This window comes from Platichthys flesus, chromosome 3 (genome assembly GCF_949316205.1).
Source record: "Platichthys flesus chromosome 3, fPlaFle2.1, whole genome shotgun sequence".
In the NCBI taxonomy this organism is placed as follows: domain Eukaryota; kingdom Metazoa; phylum Chordata; class Actinopteri; order Pleuronectiformes; family Pleuronectidae; genus Platichthys; species Platichthys flesus.
In genome coordinates this window covers 25884443-25898865 of record NC_084947.1, presented here as the reverse complement: position 1 = coordinate 25898865, position 14423 = coordinate 25884443, and the positions used below count along the sequence as shown (strand labels likewise).

Sequence of the window (14423 nt, the reverse complement as noted above, 5' to 3'; positions counted from 1 at the left end):
ACAGATTCAATTAATATAACAAAGCTTAGAGTTGTTAGCCCCAATAGGAGTCCCATTCAAACAGTAATGATCATTACATCTACAGCAGGACAGTGTCGGGTTTATTAACACTGCACTCGGTTGAAGTTGTAAAGCCATCCCTGAGGGTAACACCAAGAAAGTCATTCAAATCAAGACTTTGTTCCCTTGGGAGCATGGCTCTGCTCAGCACATTTCACGGCAAGTTGACCATGAATTCATTAAATCTCTCATTAGCATTTTTGACTCCTTTTAGCCAGGGGAAGGCAGGGGATAAAGGCTCATGGAGCTCAAAACTGATAGAGTTCATTGGAGGAGGACTACTGTCGGTTAACTTTCATTGCAATCTTATATGTAGTATATATAGGCATAAATATAGAGTGTACAGATGATGATATTGCTAAATGAAAGGTCAGAGGGTGACCTTAAATATCCACAACAGATTACCCTGAAATCTGGCTTGTGGATTTAGAGAATTTGCTTCCGAATCCTGGGCGCTTGAGAACACTTCAGTGAGTGGCAACTGGGCATAATGAAATGTCTTGTTTTCCATTTCGAAGCCCATGTTGTCCAGTTAGAGTGTTCAAACTGCCAGTGTGAGCGGCATGTCTCTGGGGCGTCTCCTGTGTGTGAGCACCACTGCTGTTCAAGAGTCAGGGTCTCACCTATTTCCTCATTGTACACAGGGTTAGTTAAAACAATAGTGATTACATTCTATCTTTCATATATGTCACAAACATAGATATTTGCTATACTTCTTGTACCTGTTTAGAAGTGAAAGCATATATGTTGATTGAACTCTTTAATACTGTTATTATAGTAGGACTTGAGGATGCATGGCTACCGTAGATGTCCTAGCATTTACTTGAGTACATAGCCTTACTGTTATCCCTGAATACACCAGAAACCTCAGGTAGTAACTCTGCTGCATACACGCTCTGTGAACAACAGGCGCATCCTAGATGCAGCTGTCACATGCTACACATAGACAGCTAAATACTAAACATATCAATTTATTGAAAATATTAGTACATTTACCTCCGTACCCAAACAAAGGAGGACAATGGTATTTTGTTTCTGGTGCGCACAGCACTAGAAAATTGCATTTAAATTTTTTTTGCTGCGAGTGGCTATTAATGGGTTCTAAACTATAAGTGCTCATCAGAGAGAGCAGCTCACTCGTCAAAAATGAAAGCTCTGAGCAACAGGGACTATTTGAGGCTTGAGAAAGTTAAAAAAAAAGTTATTCCAGCCACATGTCAAAGCATTAATATTCTTTTTAAACATAAGCATGGTTAGCGTTTCAATAAGCACACTCAATGTGTGTGAATCTTAAGGATTACTATTAAAAGTTTTTTTTTTCATTTGATACTTATCAGTGAGAGGAGCTCCACCAATCCTGGTTGATTCATGAGTTCTGTCTTTCTACTTTCACTGACAGGATAAAGTGCAGGTTACAAGTCGATCTCCCTCACCCTTCCGAGCTGCTCCTCTCCAGGCCCAGAGCAGGTCACCTAGGGCGATGGATCTTGGCCGGAAGCCTTCGGCCCGGCTGATGCAGCCTGGCTCCAGCATGCTCTTCTCTGGCCCCACCCAGCTGCTGCAGGGCTGCCTCCACAAGTCGCTCAAATCCCTCCCCACCACCCACCAGCCCTCCCCAACCTTGGCAGACCACATAGGCACAGGAGCCAGCCACCACACCTCTCTCAATGCCCTCCATCATACCTGCCAGACTTTCTTCCAGCTCTCTGACTCAGAACACCTCAACCAGCCACACTTCGCTCATCACTTCCACCAACATCCTGTCCAACACAATAGGCCTAGTTCTGGACATCACACCTGCCCAGGCTTCCTCAAGCACCAGGGCTCCTCCGGCTCTAATTCACAGGGATCTGTAAAGTTCCCCTCCAGATCCAGCTCCTATGAGAAGTCCTGCATCTTGTCAAAGTCGGATTCTTCTTCAAAAGCAGCCTCTCCCATGCCATCTCCTCATCTGTCACCCCATCCATCGCCGTGTCCCTCCCCCTGCCCTTCTCTCATCACACCTGCTCCTCCTCCCTGTACTCCAGACCTGCTCCGCTCACCTGCCCTCACTCATAAAGTCATCGTTACAGACACAAACCGTCTGTCTGCAGACTGCAGACCACAGCAAAGAGGTACGCAAGTGTCACTGTGTCGTCTTCAAGTGCAGAAATACAAATATTACCAAAATATATTTGGTACAGCTTAATATGTTAGTGATGGGGAGATACTGTATGTTGTCATACATCTGAGGACTTGTCTGTCAGCATCTGAGTCATTTATATCTGGTGTAAAATCTCAAATTATAACTATATTTAATTGTAACAAGCACAGCATATTAAAGTATAGATCCTAATAGTATAGCGCCTAATCACAACTTATACTATCTTCACACTCATATAGTAAGATTGAGAACTTACAATATTGTAGAGAGCCCCAGCAGTTGCTGAATGATGAACTGTTTAACCTCAACAAATTACAACTTAAAATACTAATGAAATGTTAATACATGATAATGACCATAATGTTCCAGTAATATAATAATTAGTGCTGTCAGTTTAACGTGCTATTAACGGCGTTAACGCAAACCCATTTTAACGCCGTCAATTTTTTTATCACGAGATTAACGCAGAGCTGCCAACTCTCACGCTTTCGCCGTGTGACACACGCTTTTGCATGTTGGTGGTTGACTAAGTCCCAATCATTTTTTAAAACATCATCATATCACGCCGTCATGAAGTACAAGGAGCGGGTGAGTGTGTGTGTGTCTGTGTGTGTGTGTGTGGTTCCAGATAGCGCACCGTAGCCCCGCCCCCTGCCCCCGCGCACTCGCTCAGGGAGACACAGTGAGATCAGAGCTCGTTCACGTGAAGCAGCGTCTCAGTGACTGGCTGCTTCTTAACTATGAAAACAGTGAAAACACAGAGTTTCTCTGGTCTCAGCTGATCAGAGATCAGCGCCTCAGCTTCACGATCAGAGCAGAAGCTGCAGTTGGTTTCTATCGAGCTTCAGTATCTGTGTTCACCTCCAGTCTGACCTGCTCTCGCTTTTTGTTTTAATATTTCGCCAACTAAAATATATATTTTTAAGCTACTAGGCTGCAGCTATATGTTTTTATTTATTTCAAAATAGGGTACTTCTTATTTCATACATTTTCCCCTAATATGGGGAGGACTCAAATAGCCCTACACAGTTCTGTGTTTAATTTGTTTCAAAGTAGGCCGACACTGTGTATTTTGTTTGTTTGTTATTTTGTTGCTTGTCTATTTGAGAGGCCTGACTGCTATTCTCACAGCAAACTTGATAAAAAGAAAATATTAAGCCATGGTTTAACTGCACTATAGGTCCTTGTTTACCTGAAATGTGCACTTTATATTTTTATTTTGTACCGCCCTGTTTGGCAATGTTGTTTTTCAAAAAACATTTGCATAAAGCAAGCCAATCCACTTTCCATGTTGATAGAGCATTAAAACCCCCAAAAAATTATGGAGAAAAAATGAATGAAGGGACATTTAGGATAGATACAAATTTGCGATAATCACGATTAATTTTGAGTTAACTATGACATAAATGTGATTAATCGTGATTAAATATTTTCATCGTTTGACAGCACTAATAATAATATAGCGGTGACTGTACAGAACAAGTATTTTTAAGTTTTATACTTTAAGTACACTTTGCTGCTAATAGTTATTGATAGTGAATGCACTAATGTGTTTTTTTTAAGAAACCTATATTCATCACCTTCAATATTGATGTATTGAGTTTCATAAACCCTTTAAGATAAAATCAACATTAAGATTAAGACAAATACATTTGAATGAAATAAGCCAAAGCAAACTAAGAAATTAAAGAACATTTAAAAGCCGACGTGTTTCTAACCCTAACAATATACTACAAAATGTGCATTACAATATTACAAACCCTATAAAAGAACCCTGCAAATATTTGTGCGAAGCTGATTCACAAATCAGGTAGTCTGTGGCTATATTGTACAACATCCATTATATACAATATTTGAATTATATATTATACTAGTTAGAAATGCATTTTTTCAAAATCAACAGAGTAGCCTATACTGATAAGATAAGAGGTTAACATTTTACATAAATAAATTTAATATAGAATTGTGATGAGATTAATGAAGACAGTAACGCCTGTTTGCATACTGACATTATTGTGTGGGATCCAGGGGCGACTCTGTCCCAGCTGTCAGACAGTGGCCAGACTCTGAGTGAGGACAGCGGGGTGGATATTGCTGAAGCAGGAGGTCTCAGTAAGGATGGAAGCCCTCGACCCAGCAAGAACCAGAAGAACCATCTGGAACAGCAAGGGGCCCATGTACCACCTCCAGGGGCCACGATACAAGTGAGAGCACCAATTCAGCAAGCCGATCATTCCGATTGTCCCGTCTCACTGTGACCTTCTGTGTAAAACCCACATATTTATCAAACTGTGATTTCAACTTCAACTTCTTCTGATGCTGAAATTAAAGGTTCAGTGTGTAAGATTTGGGTGAAGGGATCTATTTGCAGAAATTAAATATAAAATAGTCCTGGTGATGTTTTCATCACCAGGAGTGTTTAATCATCTCAATTGTACAAATTGTTTTTTTCTTTACCCTAAAATGGGCCCAATATATTTAAGTTGTGTATATTAGCGTTGGTAGTGACTCCTCTCTACGGAGCCCGCCATGTTTTTTACAGTAGCCCAGACTGGACAAACTAAACACCTTTTTAGTTTTTATGACAACTAAAGGCTACCACAGGTTCTCATTCATGTTTGGAAGGGGAGGCTGAGTTGAGGGGTCTTCAGCTGCAACATGCAACTTCACCACTACATGTCACTAAATAGTTCACGCTGAACCTTTAAGTTAGCAAATACCACTAACATATAACAGACACACAAAAGCAATGTGATTAATCCTGCAGCAGATCATACTACCTCATATGACACAGGCATAGACTGTATATAAAAATGGACAATGCATTTCCACTTCCTCCCACTGTAAGAAAATAAACTCTAAATATTCCGGACATATAGGCTGCCATCTTATGCTTTTGATGTAGTTTGGAGCCAGAGTCGTATATTTTCTAGCAAATAGCTAATTAAAACTAAACATATCATGAACTTTAACACTAGAACATACATCAGGTTGATAGAAGCCTTAAGTGGCAGAAGCCATCTTTAAAAAATGATTTTACATGTACTTTAACTTTCCCACCAAACCGCCAGACTCTACAGCCTCCATTTAGCTTCAGTAATTCTCTCTCTCCAATGCAACCGTCATCCCCCACCTCCCCAGCAGATGTCCCTACAGTGTTTCTGATCCTTCTGGTCACCTGATCTTCACATACTGCACATTTTAAGCCTACAACACTGAGGCAGAACCTGAGCAGAACCTGGTTTATCCCAAGGACAAAACACCCAGACAGAAGCAGAGCAACGTAGTATATGCAGTTCAATGTAGTGAGGAATGCCCGGACCTGTACATTTGGGAATCGTAACAACCCCTTCATAAACTGATGGCACAGCAAAGGAGAGCCAGCTCCTCTGGTCAGTCTACCCACATCTAAAGGACACGGGACATTCATATGAAGACAACAATGTCAACATTTTGGCCAGGGGAGACAATTGGTTTGAAAGAGGAGTGAAGGAAGCCATCTCTGAACAGAGGAGGAGGTTAATGACACTCCCCCATCAGCCACATGCAACACAGTCCTGACTTCCATCCCCACGGAGTTTCACTGCAATTCACACCTTAGGACATATGAGGGGGGGGGGGGGGGGGGGATGTTGTGGAATGTTTGGGTAGGAACGAAAAATAGCGTATTACTTTTTGTAGCAAATCTGGATAAACAGGCAGATACAGGAATTTTTCTTTAACAAGCCTTTAGCCTGCGCAGAGGTAGGCATTCTCAGAGAGCCCTTCTTCTTACTGTACTGTAAAGCGCTCTAGTTTGGTAGAAAGCGCTTTATAAATACAAACCATTAACATCCTTTTTTTGACACAGAAGGAATCTTGGGTTGGGTTGTATTGCAAAGATGAAATAAAGCTCTCGATCTGACACCTCTTCACCTTGTGTCCCAGCTGACTGGCTCACCGCTCCCAGCAGCCACCGCTACCCTTGTGCGAGTGGTGAAAAATAGCAACACCCTTGGCATCGCTATTGAGGGGGGAGCCAATACATGCCAACCTTTGCCACGTATAGTCACCATTCAGGTGAGACAACAATACAAAAGTGTTTTGCTCATGTTTGGTTTGAAGCCATTGTTTTGCCCATATGCAAATAATAATTTTCTTTTAAAATTACTGTGGGTGACTTCTATTGAGGATTATGCAGAAATGCTTTAACGTCTCCCTTTCTGCTTTAATAGAAACTCTGTTTTCCTCCAACATCTGATTATTAGCCTTTTGCCCAGACAGCACTCTAAAGCAATTTGCAAAGACAAATCTTCCTGATGATATTTCTTTTTGGCACCTTTCACATTTTGTTAAGTCCAACAAGTACAAAGAGAGCAAAGCAGTAAATTCCCGTAACACATGTGGTTTATATGGGCCGAGGGGGAGAGTTGATAACATCAGCATGAACATCAGAGCCTTGGTCAGAACTACCCCCATCCTTGAGGGGTTTTCGTGACTGTGCAGTGATTTCCATGACAAGGACTCCTTTGAGCCGTGTCTGTGAATCTCAGCACAGTGGAGGAAAGTAAATGTCAGTACGCTGATGTCCTTCACAGTCACTGATCAGCTCGTCAAACACAGTGTCCCCTCTAATCAGTGTGATGTTGCACATGAACACAAGCTAATTATATTCCTATAATATCAGGGGAATGAAATCTAATATTGCTAGTTTTGGCCTCTTCTGATTGGCTGCACACAGTCTCTTGAATTCCTTTTGGTATAAAAGAGATTGAAAGTGTGTGATTGAATCTTTCTTTAAAGCCTGCTGTGTTGCCAGACAGGCTGAATTCGTTTTCAGATGAGTTATTATGTGCACAGTGACTCCGACAGCCACTTTTATTATTGAAACTATTATTCTAGATATTTTGGGATCATGACAGTATATGGAGCTTCCCAATAGAATAAAGTGTCTGCATCACTTTTTTTCTTGTGCATCAGAAAGTATTGCATGCAAATATCATATCTGTCAGACCATTTTGTCAGACAGTGCATTTTGGCCTGGTATGTGTGGAAATGACAGTACAGGAGTTAGTCCACTGCGGTGATGTTAGAAAGATATTAACTGATTCAGATTTTATCGATAATAACTAATAAAATAAACATCCTTAAAACACAAGCCTCCTTCCAATCAGAGTAATGTACACAACCAGCTAAAGCTGGATTTTCATCAAAACGAGCAGGAAGAAAAAATGTTGGTCTACAAAGTGCAACACCGAAAACAGATACAGCAAAAATATTCAATATATAACTGCTGTACAGAGAAATTCAAAATCAATACACACATAGATGGTCTCCTCCTGGATACTAAACAATCCTCAACAGTACATTCAGGGCATCCTTTTGAAGATTTTTTTTATGTTATTACTTGTAATGAATTACATCCTTGTAGATTTGTTCCAAAGTGAAAGATGTAGTCTGACCAGGAGGAGATCATTTATGTGTGGATTGATTTTGTTGACCGCACGATCCACACGGTTGGAGTTATTCATATATATTTTTTAAACTTTCAAATTTATGCCTGATTATATTTTCGAAAACCCTTAACAAACGGCCACTTAATGTGACCTCAACATTGTACTTTTAACAACTAGGCTTAATAAGTGGATGTGTAATCGCCTGACCTCCTAGTATAAAGTCCATCAAAATCCAGGAGAAGTTGATGTGTGAACACAGCTGGGGATCTCCCACTGGATTCACTGCAAGCATGTGGGGGGGTTGATGATTCTACTAGAATGTGACAGACACAAAAATGAAAAAAAACCAGCATTAAACACATAGAAGACACCAACAAATATGTCGAGAGATTGTGGTTTTGGGGGCTGTAAACAAATCACAGGATCTACATCTACCTGATGCTGTTGTTTAACAGACAAGCTCTGGGTAAACTCTGGGTAAACTCTGGGTAAACGCCGTAGCCAATTGTCTGTATTTTACGCATATCTGAAAACGACTTAATTCATTACCTCCTTAGTTTTTCTCAACAAGTCAGAATTGAAAGTCGTTACTAATGGCCTGTTGGCCCTGCAGTCATGTTTACAGCAGCTAATTTGAAATAAATGTCACAGCAAATGAACATGTTCAGAATAGTGCATGTTCATGACAACTGCTGTGATTGTCCTGAGAAGAAGAAGGATCTGTGAATGGATAAACACATATACCCCGTGGCTCTGTTAGGCTGCCTAGAAAAAGAGCAAATGGTTGTGATACTCTGTGCACAGCGGTAAACGACCATTTAACACTGTTCACACATGCAAACAGAGAAATTATTCATCTCAGTCATCAAATCACATCTTTTATTTTCTTCACAGCTGACCTATCTTACTGATATCAAATATGAAGGCAGTTAAAGGTTAAACTAGATGGATTTCTACATTTAACTAAAGTACTTAAATGGAGCAAACTGTATTTTTTTAAGTTGGACCATGATCATGTTCTCCTCTCCCATCATTAATGATGTTGATATTGTACATCCTGCCTCCTTCTTGATATTGATTGGTCGATGAGAGAAAGTGACACTGAGAAGTTTGATGGAGTTGCACCATTTTCCATTGAAAGCGCCATAATTGCTGAGGTGGGTAAAACTGTGAATTTAGGAATTTGAGTGAGTGCTGAATTGAAGTCTGACCTCAATTTAGATTATTACATTAATAGACCTAACAGGATCTTTTGAGCTGCTGTGGTCTCTTGAACTATATGCAAGATGTTTTAGAATAAATTTGAACTTTGTCCTCTACTGAGGCTGACATGTTTGTTCCATGTTTCGTCCAAACTGGACAAGCTATATTGTGACAACTGCTGGTATTCAGCTGCAACGTGCAACTTCACCACTAGATATCACTAAATGCAACACACTGTACCTTTAAATATACAAATATTATAAACACCAGGGAAGGGACTGAACAATGCGATGTAAATTACAACGGAAGAAGATATTCAGATGAGTTGTTTTAAAATCCATGGAAAATCTTCAAGCCTATAGTCAAAAATTACATTGTTATCTACCTTCTCTCCTTCATTGTCTCCATGTCTCCGGTGACAGAAAGGAGGCTCCGCTCATACCTGCGACCAGCTGAAGGTGGGTCAGGTGATCCTGGAGGTCAACGGAATATCCCTGAGAGGTCGGGAGCACAAGGAGGCTGCCCGCATCATCGCAGAGGCCTTCAAGACCAAAGACATGGATCACATTGACTTCCTGGTGGTTGAGCCGGGACTCTAATATGAAGACTTTGCACTTTATGCATCTTGATTTAAGAAGACACTGTTTTACCGCTTTGAGGGAGACATTTGAACTCCACATGATGTTGTCCTGCACCCATAGGCCTTTTATTTCAGGGAAGGTGTGTCGGGTATGCTGCTGATTGCACTCAAAAGAGATTTGCACAATTTAAATTCAGAAAAGGATATTACACTAGTATTTAACATAAATGTCATACCTGGGTCATTAGCATTCAAATCGTGAATGTTATTGTCTGTGTCCTGAAGAGGACACTCACTATTCATAGGTGGCTTGCCATAACAAATAATATTTAAACAGCCAAACACATTTAGCCAGTAAACTAGTCGTAATTTGGTATTTTTGATTCTTCATACCTTATCTGTGGAGGCAGAGCTGCTGTCAAGGCAGCTAGGAACTCTGAAAGGATTATTTGTTAATTACAGCAAGATTCTTGACTCTGTTGTTTACATAAATATAACATTGTAGTTCCAAGTTAAACATTGATATTTAAAAATTAAGTGACACGCTGAAACACAACCAGGCAGGTTTAAAACAAGTGGTTTAGCCAGATGAACTACTACTTAACCTTGAGGTGAAATCAAAAGTGAACGCATTCACAAATAGAAAAGAAACAAGAGAGCTTTGGATTCTCAGTGACAGCAGCTTCGCTGTCAATGTAGGGACCTTCTAACGTTAATAAATTGATATATTATTACAGGAATACAGGGCTTGAACCACCTTTGAGCTAGGCCTTCAATTTGAACTCAGTTATGCTACTCACAAATGTTTGTGACTAGTTGTGTTGACAAAATTGTCCACAGAAAAACACAGAAAAACACAGTTCTTAAAACTGCCACTTCGGTATCATCCAATAATAGCAGTCTAACCAAATGTTGTCCTGATCACACAAACAAACACTCAATGTTAATACGGTACAAGCCCCGCTGTCACCTCTGGTAATATTCCCACATTGCATTGAAACAGGATTGTACAAGCAACCACTATCAGACAATCAGATTGTGAACAAACACCCTCCCTAGTAAAGTAAATCTATTTGGCAAAGAAAACAAAGACAATGAAAGTGAAATCATTTTCCAAACTGTCTCCAACAGTTTAGAGACTCCCCCCTGAATTAAATGTTAATCCTACTTTATCTACTATATATGCGAGCTTTATTCACGTGCACAACTATTTTCCAGTAACAAATTATTGGTGACTGTTTCACGTTTACAACCAAATCCGAATAATCTGTAGATAATCAAGCTAAACTGTTGCCTTGTTTACAACCTCACCAGTCCTTATTCTTTTCAACACAGTCTCATAAGCCATTTTTGGGTCCGGAATTTTATCCACAGTTTGTCTTTCACATATGCACCAGGCAGCGGAAGATTCTCGATCAGACACGTTCACAACAACCCCCCCCCACACACACACACACACACACACAAACACACACACTCGTTTGTGGTAAATCCTGCCGAGGATCTCCTGCTGTGTAATATCGACTTTCTGCAGGTGACGAAGTCTGCAGAAACTCCGGAGGCTCTCACTTGGACATCTGTGTTCACGTGCATGTCTGAAAGCAGCCATAGAGACTGCCACTGGCAGGCTTAACTTAACAGACATTTCTTAATGACAGCGAAATCTTCTGAAGATGGTTGTGGTACAAGATCATTACTGAGATTCACGTCTACACTCCTGTAATTTTATAAGTGATATACTTTGTTATGCAAAATAATTATAGGGAACAGGGTTGCTCTGGACCTGTTGCACGTACTATTAATAAGACTACCAGATTATGACCAGCAGTCCCTTCAAGAAACCACTTTTAAATTCATTTTATTTTGATCTGCACCTTTGTTCACCCTCATCACACACACTCGCAATGTTAAAGTCAAAAAGAAACCCTGGATCTGCCCCCTGCTCCCGATCTGCACCACAAATTGAATGGGTTCTTTCCTGATTCATACCAAATCTTATCACCTAGTTTCATGGTGATCTGTCTAGTAGTTTTTGTATAATCTTGCTTATAACTAAACACACCAACCAACAATTCAGCTGTGACTGTGGGAGGTGAGCAGCTTTACCTGCTAGTGTGGCCTGACGATCCAATGAACACTTAAAACATCCGCTACCCAGATCAAAGTGGGCCGACTCTCTGTAGTTGCTTAGTTACAGACAGAATCAGACTTCATAATGTTAATGCCTCTCTGTCACTGCTGACTGTTTCATGAAGCTCTTGTCAGATACTGGTTAGACGCTGATGAGCTCAACAGGCTGATATCCAGTAAACTTTCAAAACAGTTTCAAATAAACATCCCTGTGTACATCATCTGAATCACTGCTAGTACCTTTAATAACCTTTTAATATCCTGAATTAAACCCCAAATAACCATTTCTCAACCAGCAGATCATGTTTAAATAGATGACTTCATGATGCATCGTTCAGCCTTGGAAAACGAAATTTACCAGATCAATTCACTGAACTAACGCCTTTAATCCTTGAATCGACTAGTCATTACATACCAACATATACTGTATATAACTTAAACACATCATATTAACTTTCAATATGTATATTGTTCAACATCTGTTCAGCAGCATTGCCAAATGCATTAAGCAGCGATTATACGAACATTAATGGTATGACAATAATGTAGATTAGGTCTTGATGAGATGACTCTGTATAGCTTTTTATTTAATGAAATAGTTTAGAGTAGAAGAGCATTTAACATTATTTTAGATAATAAAATTTATTTACATCAATCTTGTTTTCTTTTAGCTTGAAGTGTAGGATGTGTCATGTTCTTAAACAACCCTGTCTCCTCAAAATGATTTATATACAACTAAAATGCAAATATGTTGTGTGGAAAAATGTAATTGTGACTGGATTACATTCTCTATAAATATAATGAGGATATATTAATCATTTATGCGGTTGGAAAGTTGCAATTACCTTGAACATATCAGATCAATATATTTGTTTTCTGCTTGAATAACATATTTTAAAGTACAATATAACTTTTTTAAATCTATTTTATGATTCTGTTTAGATTCGCTTGGCTGATGTGAGTTAAGATCCTTGTCTGGTTTAAAATAGAAAACCATATATTTACAACCTGATAGTTTATATTTAGGGACCGAGCACCGAACAGTGGGAGGCCCTTTTAGGCCACATCAGGGCCTAGACATTCTCAAATTCTTATGATCAAGATCCATGTGTAAATATTGGCTCGTCGTCAAAGCCCCCCTGCTGGCTACAGGAAGTGACATGTTTTATACTTTGATGAACTGCTCCTGGCTGCTTTACAATATACAGCTCAAAAGAGCTCAGTCAAGTCATTGGATAATGGTCAGAATTGGGACATTTCCTCAAACAGTGTAAACATTGAGGTAATGGATCTACTTTCGCCAAAGGAGATGATGTTGTCATAACTCCAGTGTGCATTATCGTATCACCACCAAACTTCTGTCTCCTGATCAGAGTCCAAACCTGAACAGCCCTATGTGTCAATATTTCCTTAGTTTCATAGCGCCACCTATTGATTTGCCATTAAACAGGAAGTACTTTGTAAATCCACTCTGCATTATACAACTGGCTCCGAACTACTGACCTATGATCACAATCCTGACCTGAACAGCGTCATATATTAATATTAGTGCTGGGGCATAGCACCACCTACTGATCATTGTCCAATTGACACAAAATTGTTCACAATACATCAGAGCCCGTACTTGAACAGATCTATGCGTCTGCATGTAATAATACTTATGGCGCAACCTACTGGCAACAGGAAATAAGTTTTGTTTTACAACTATCATTCAATTTACATACAATTTTCACAGTGTGATGTGCAATTGATAGGGTGGGCCTTAATGAGCAATTAGCAGGCAAGGACCGACAACGCGTGACGGACGCAGGAAGTGAAGCGTTTAACCTTCCAGTAGTGCGCAAAACGCATGCAATTGGTGCATCAATTGCTCTCTCCACCAACTGCAACAGGCTTCAAACTGCGTGTGCTCGGGCCCGTTAGTGCTACAACGTAGCCCTAGTCATATATATATTTTGTCTGGTGTGATAGTTGTGTGTTTCACAGTTGCTATCTACTCCGACCACCTCTTAATGACTCTGCTGCTTTTTATAAATGTAGACCTTGGTTCATTCAGTCATTACCTGGATTAGAACGGGTCAATTCTAATAGACCTGGTTGTCAATATACAACCTCATTCACTACCCTACTCAACAAAGATCAATGGACGTTGTGTTGGAATTAGCCTCATTATTCTGCTCTCTGTGGGGAGCTGATGAGGGACGATACTCCACAGCAGAGCAGTGAGCTGCAAATGCACTGCACAGGAATTGCTGATTATGTTGGAATAACCTGTTTTTATCAATGAGGTGTGTTCACAGTGTGATAAACAGAGGCAGGAGGTCTGGTCCTCATTCAGGTCTGTAGAGTATGAACAAACCAGGAAGCCATAGATTTATATTCATGGCCAGGGGCAAGTGGTACTGTACAGAGGATGTCTCAATCATGGCCATGATAAAAATGTCTTAAACTCGCAAGTTCAGGTTTAGTTGTAGCCAAGTTCAACAAGTTACAACTGAAGTACACTGCTGTAATATAAGTTAACTGGACTGCAGTAAATCTTCATTTTTCAACAGACTTCATTTGCAACAGCTTAAGATTCATTAAGATAAAGATGATCCAGACACCTTTTAAACTCATACCAGGAGAGGCCACATAAAACAAATGTTCAATGAATCAAATCCACTTAACACAAAAAAATATATGGAATTTAAGCATATGCACAATCTGTTAAAACAGCAAAACATTGTCATAAATCTGTGATTTATAATCATGCAGATTTAATATTTAACTTGATTTGCAGACTTCAGTCCAACACTGATTGGTGACTGACTGTTATTGGGGCAGATATTGGGTGTCTGCAGTGTTCAGTTAGAGGGGTATTCCACTGATT

The 14423-nt window shown here is 39.9% G+C and overlaps 1 protein-coding gene across 1 annotated transcript in view; it reads left to right on the top strand.

The window, feature by feature from the left end:
* The window catches only part of whrnb (whirlin b), a 97267-nt gene extending 87827 nt beyond the window's left edge, over positions 1-9440 (top strand). Inside the window, 5 exon segments of the mRNA XM_062381156.1 lie at positions 1398-1420; positions 1480-2174; positions 4232-4407; positions 6131-6262; positions 9264-9440. Coding sequence (XP_062237140.1) covers positions 1398-1420; positions 1480-2174; positions 4232-4407; positions 6131-6262; positions 9264-9440 — 1203 coding nt within the window.
* Positions 9441-14423: the final 4983 nt, after the last annotated feature.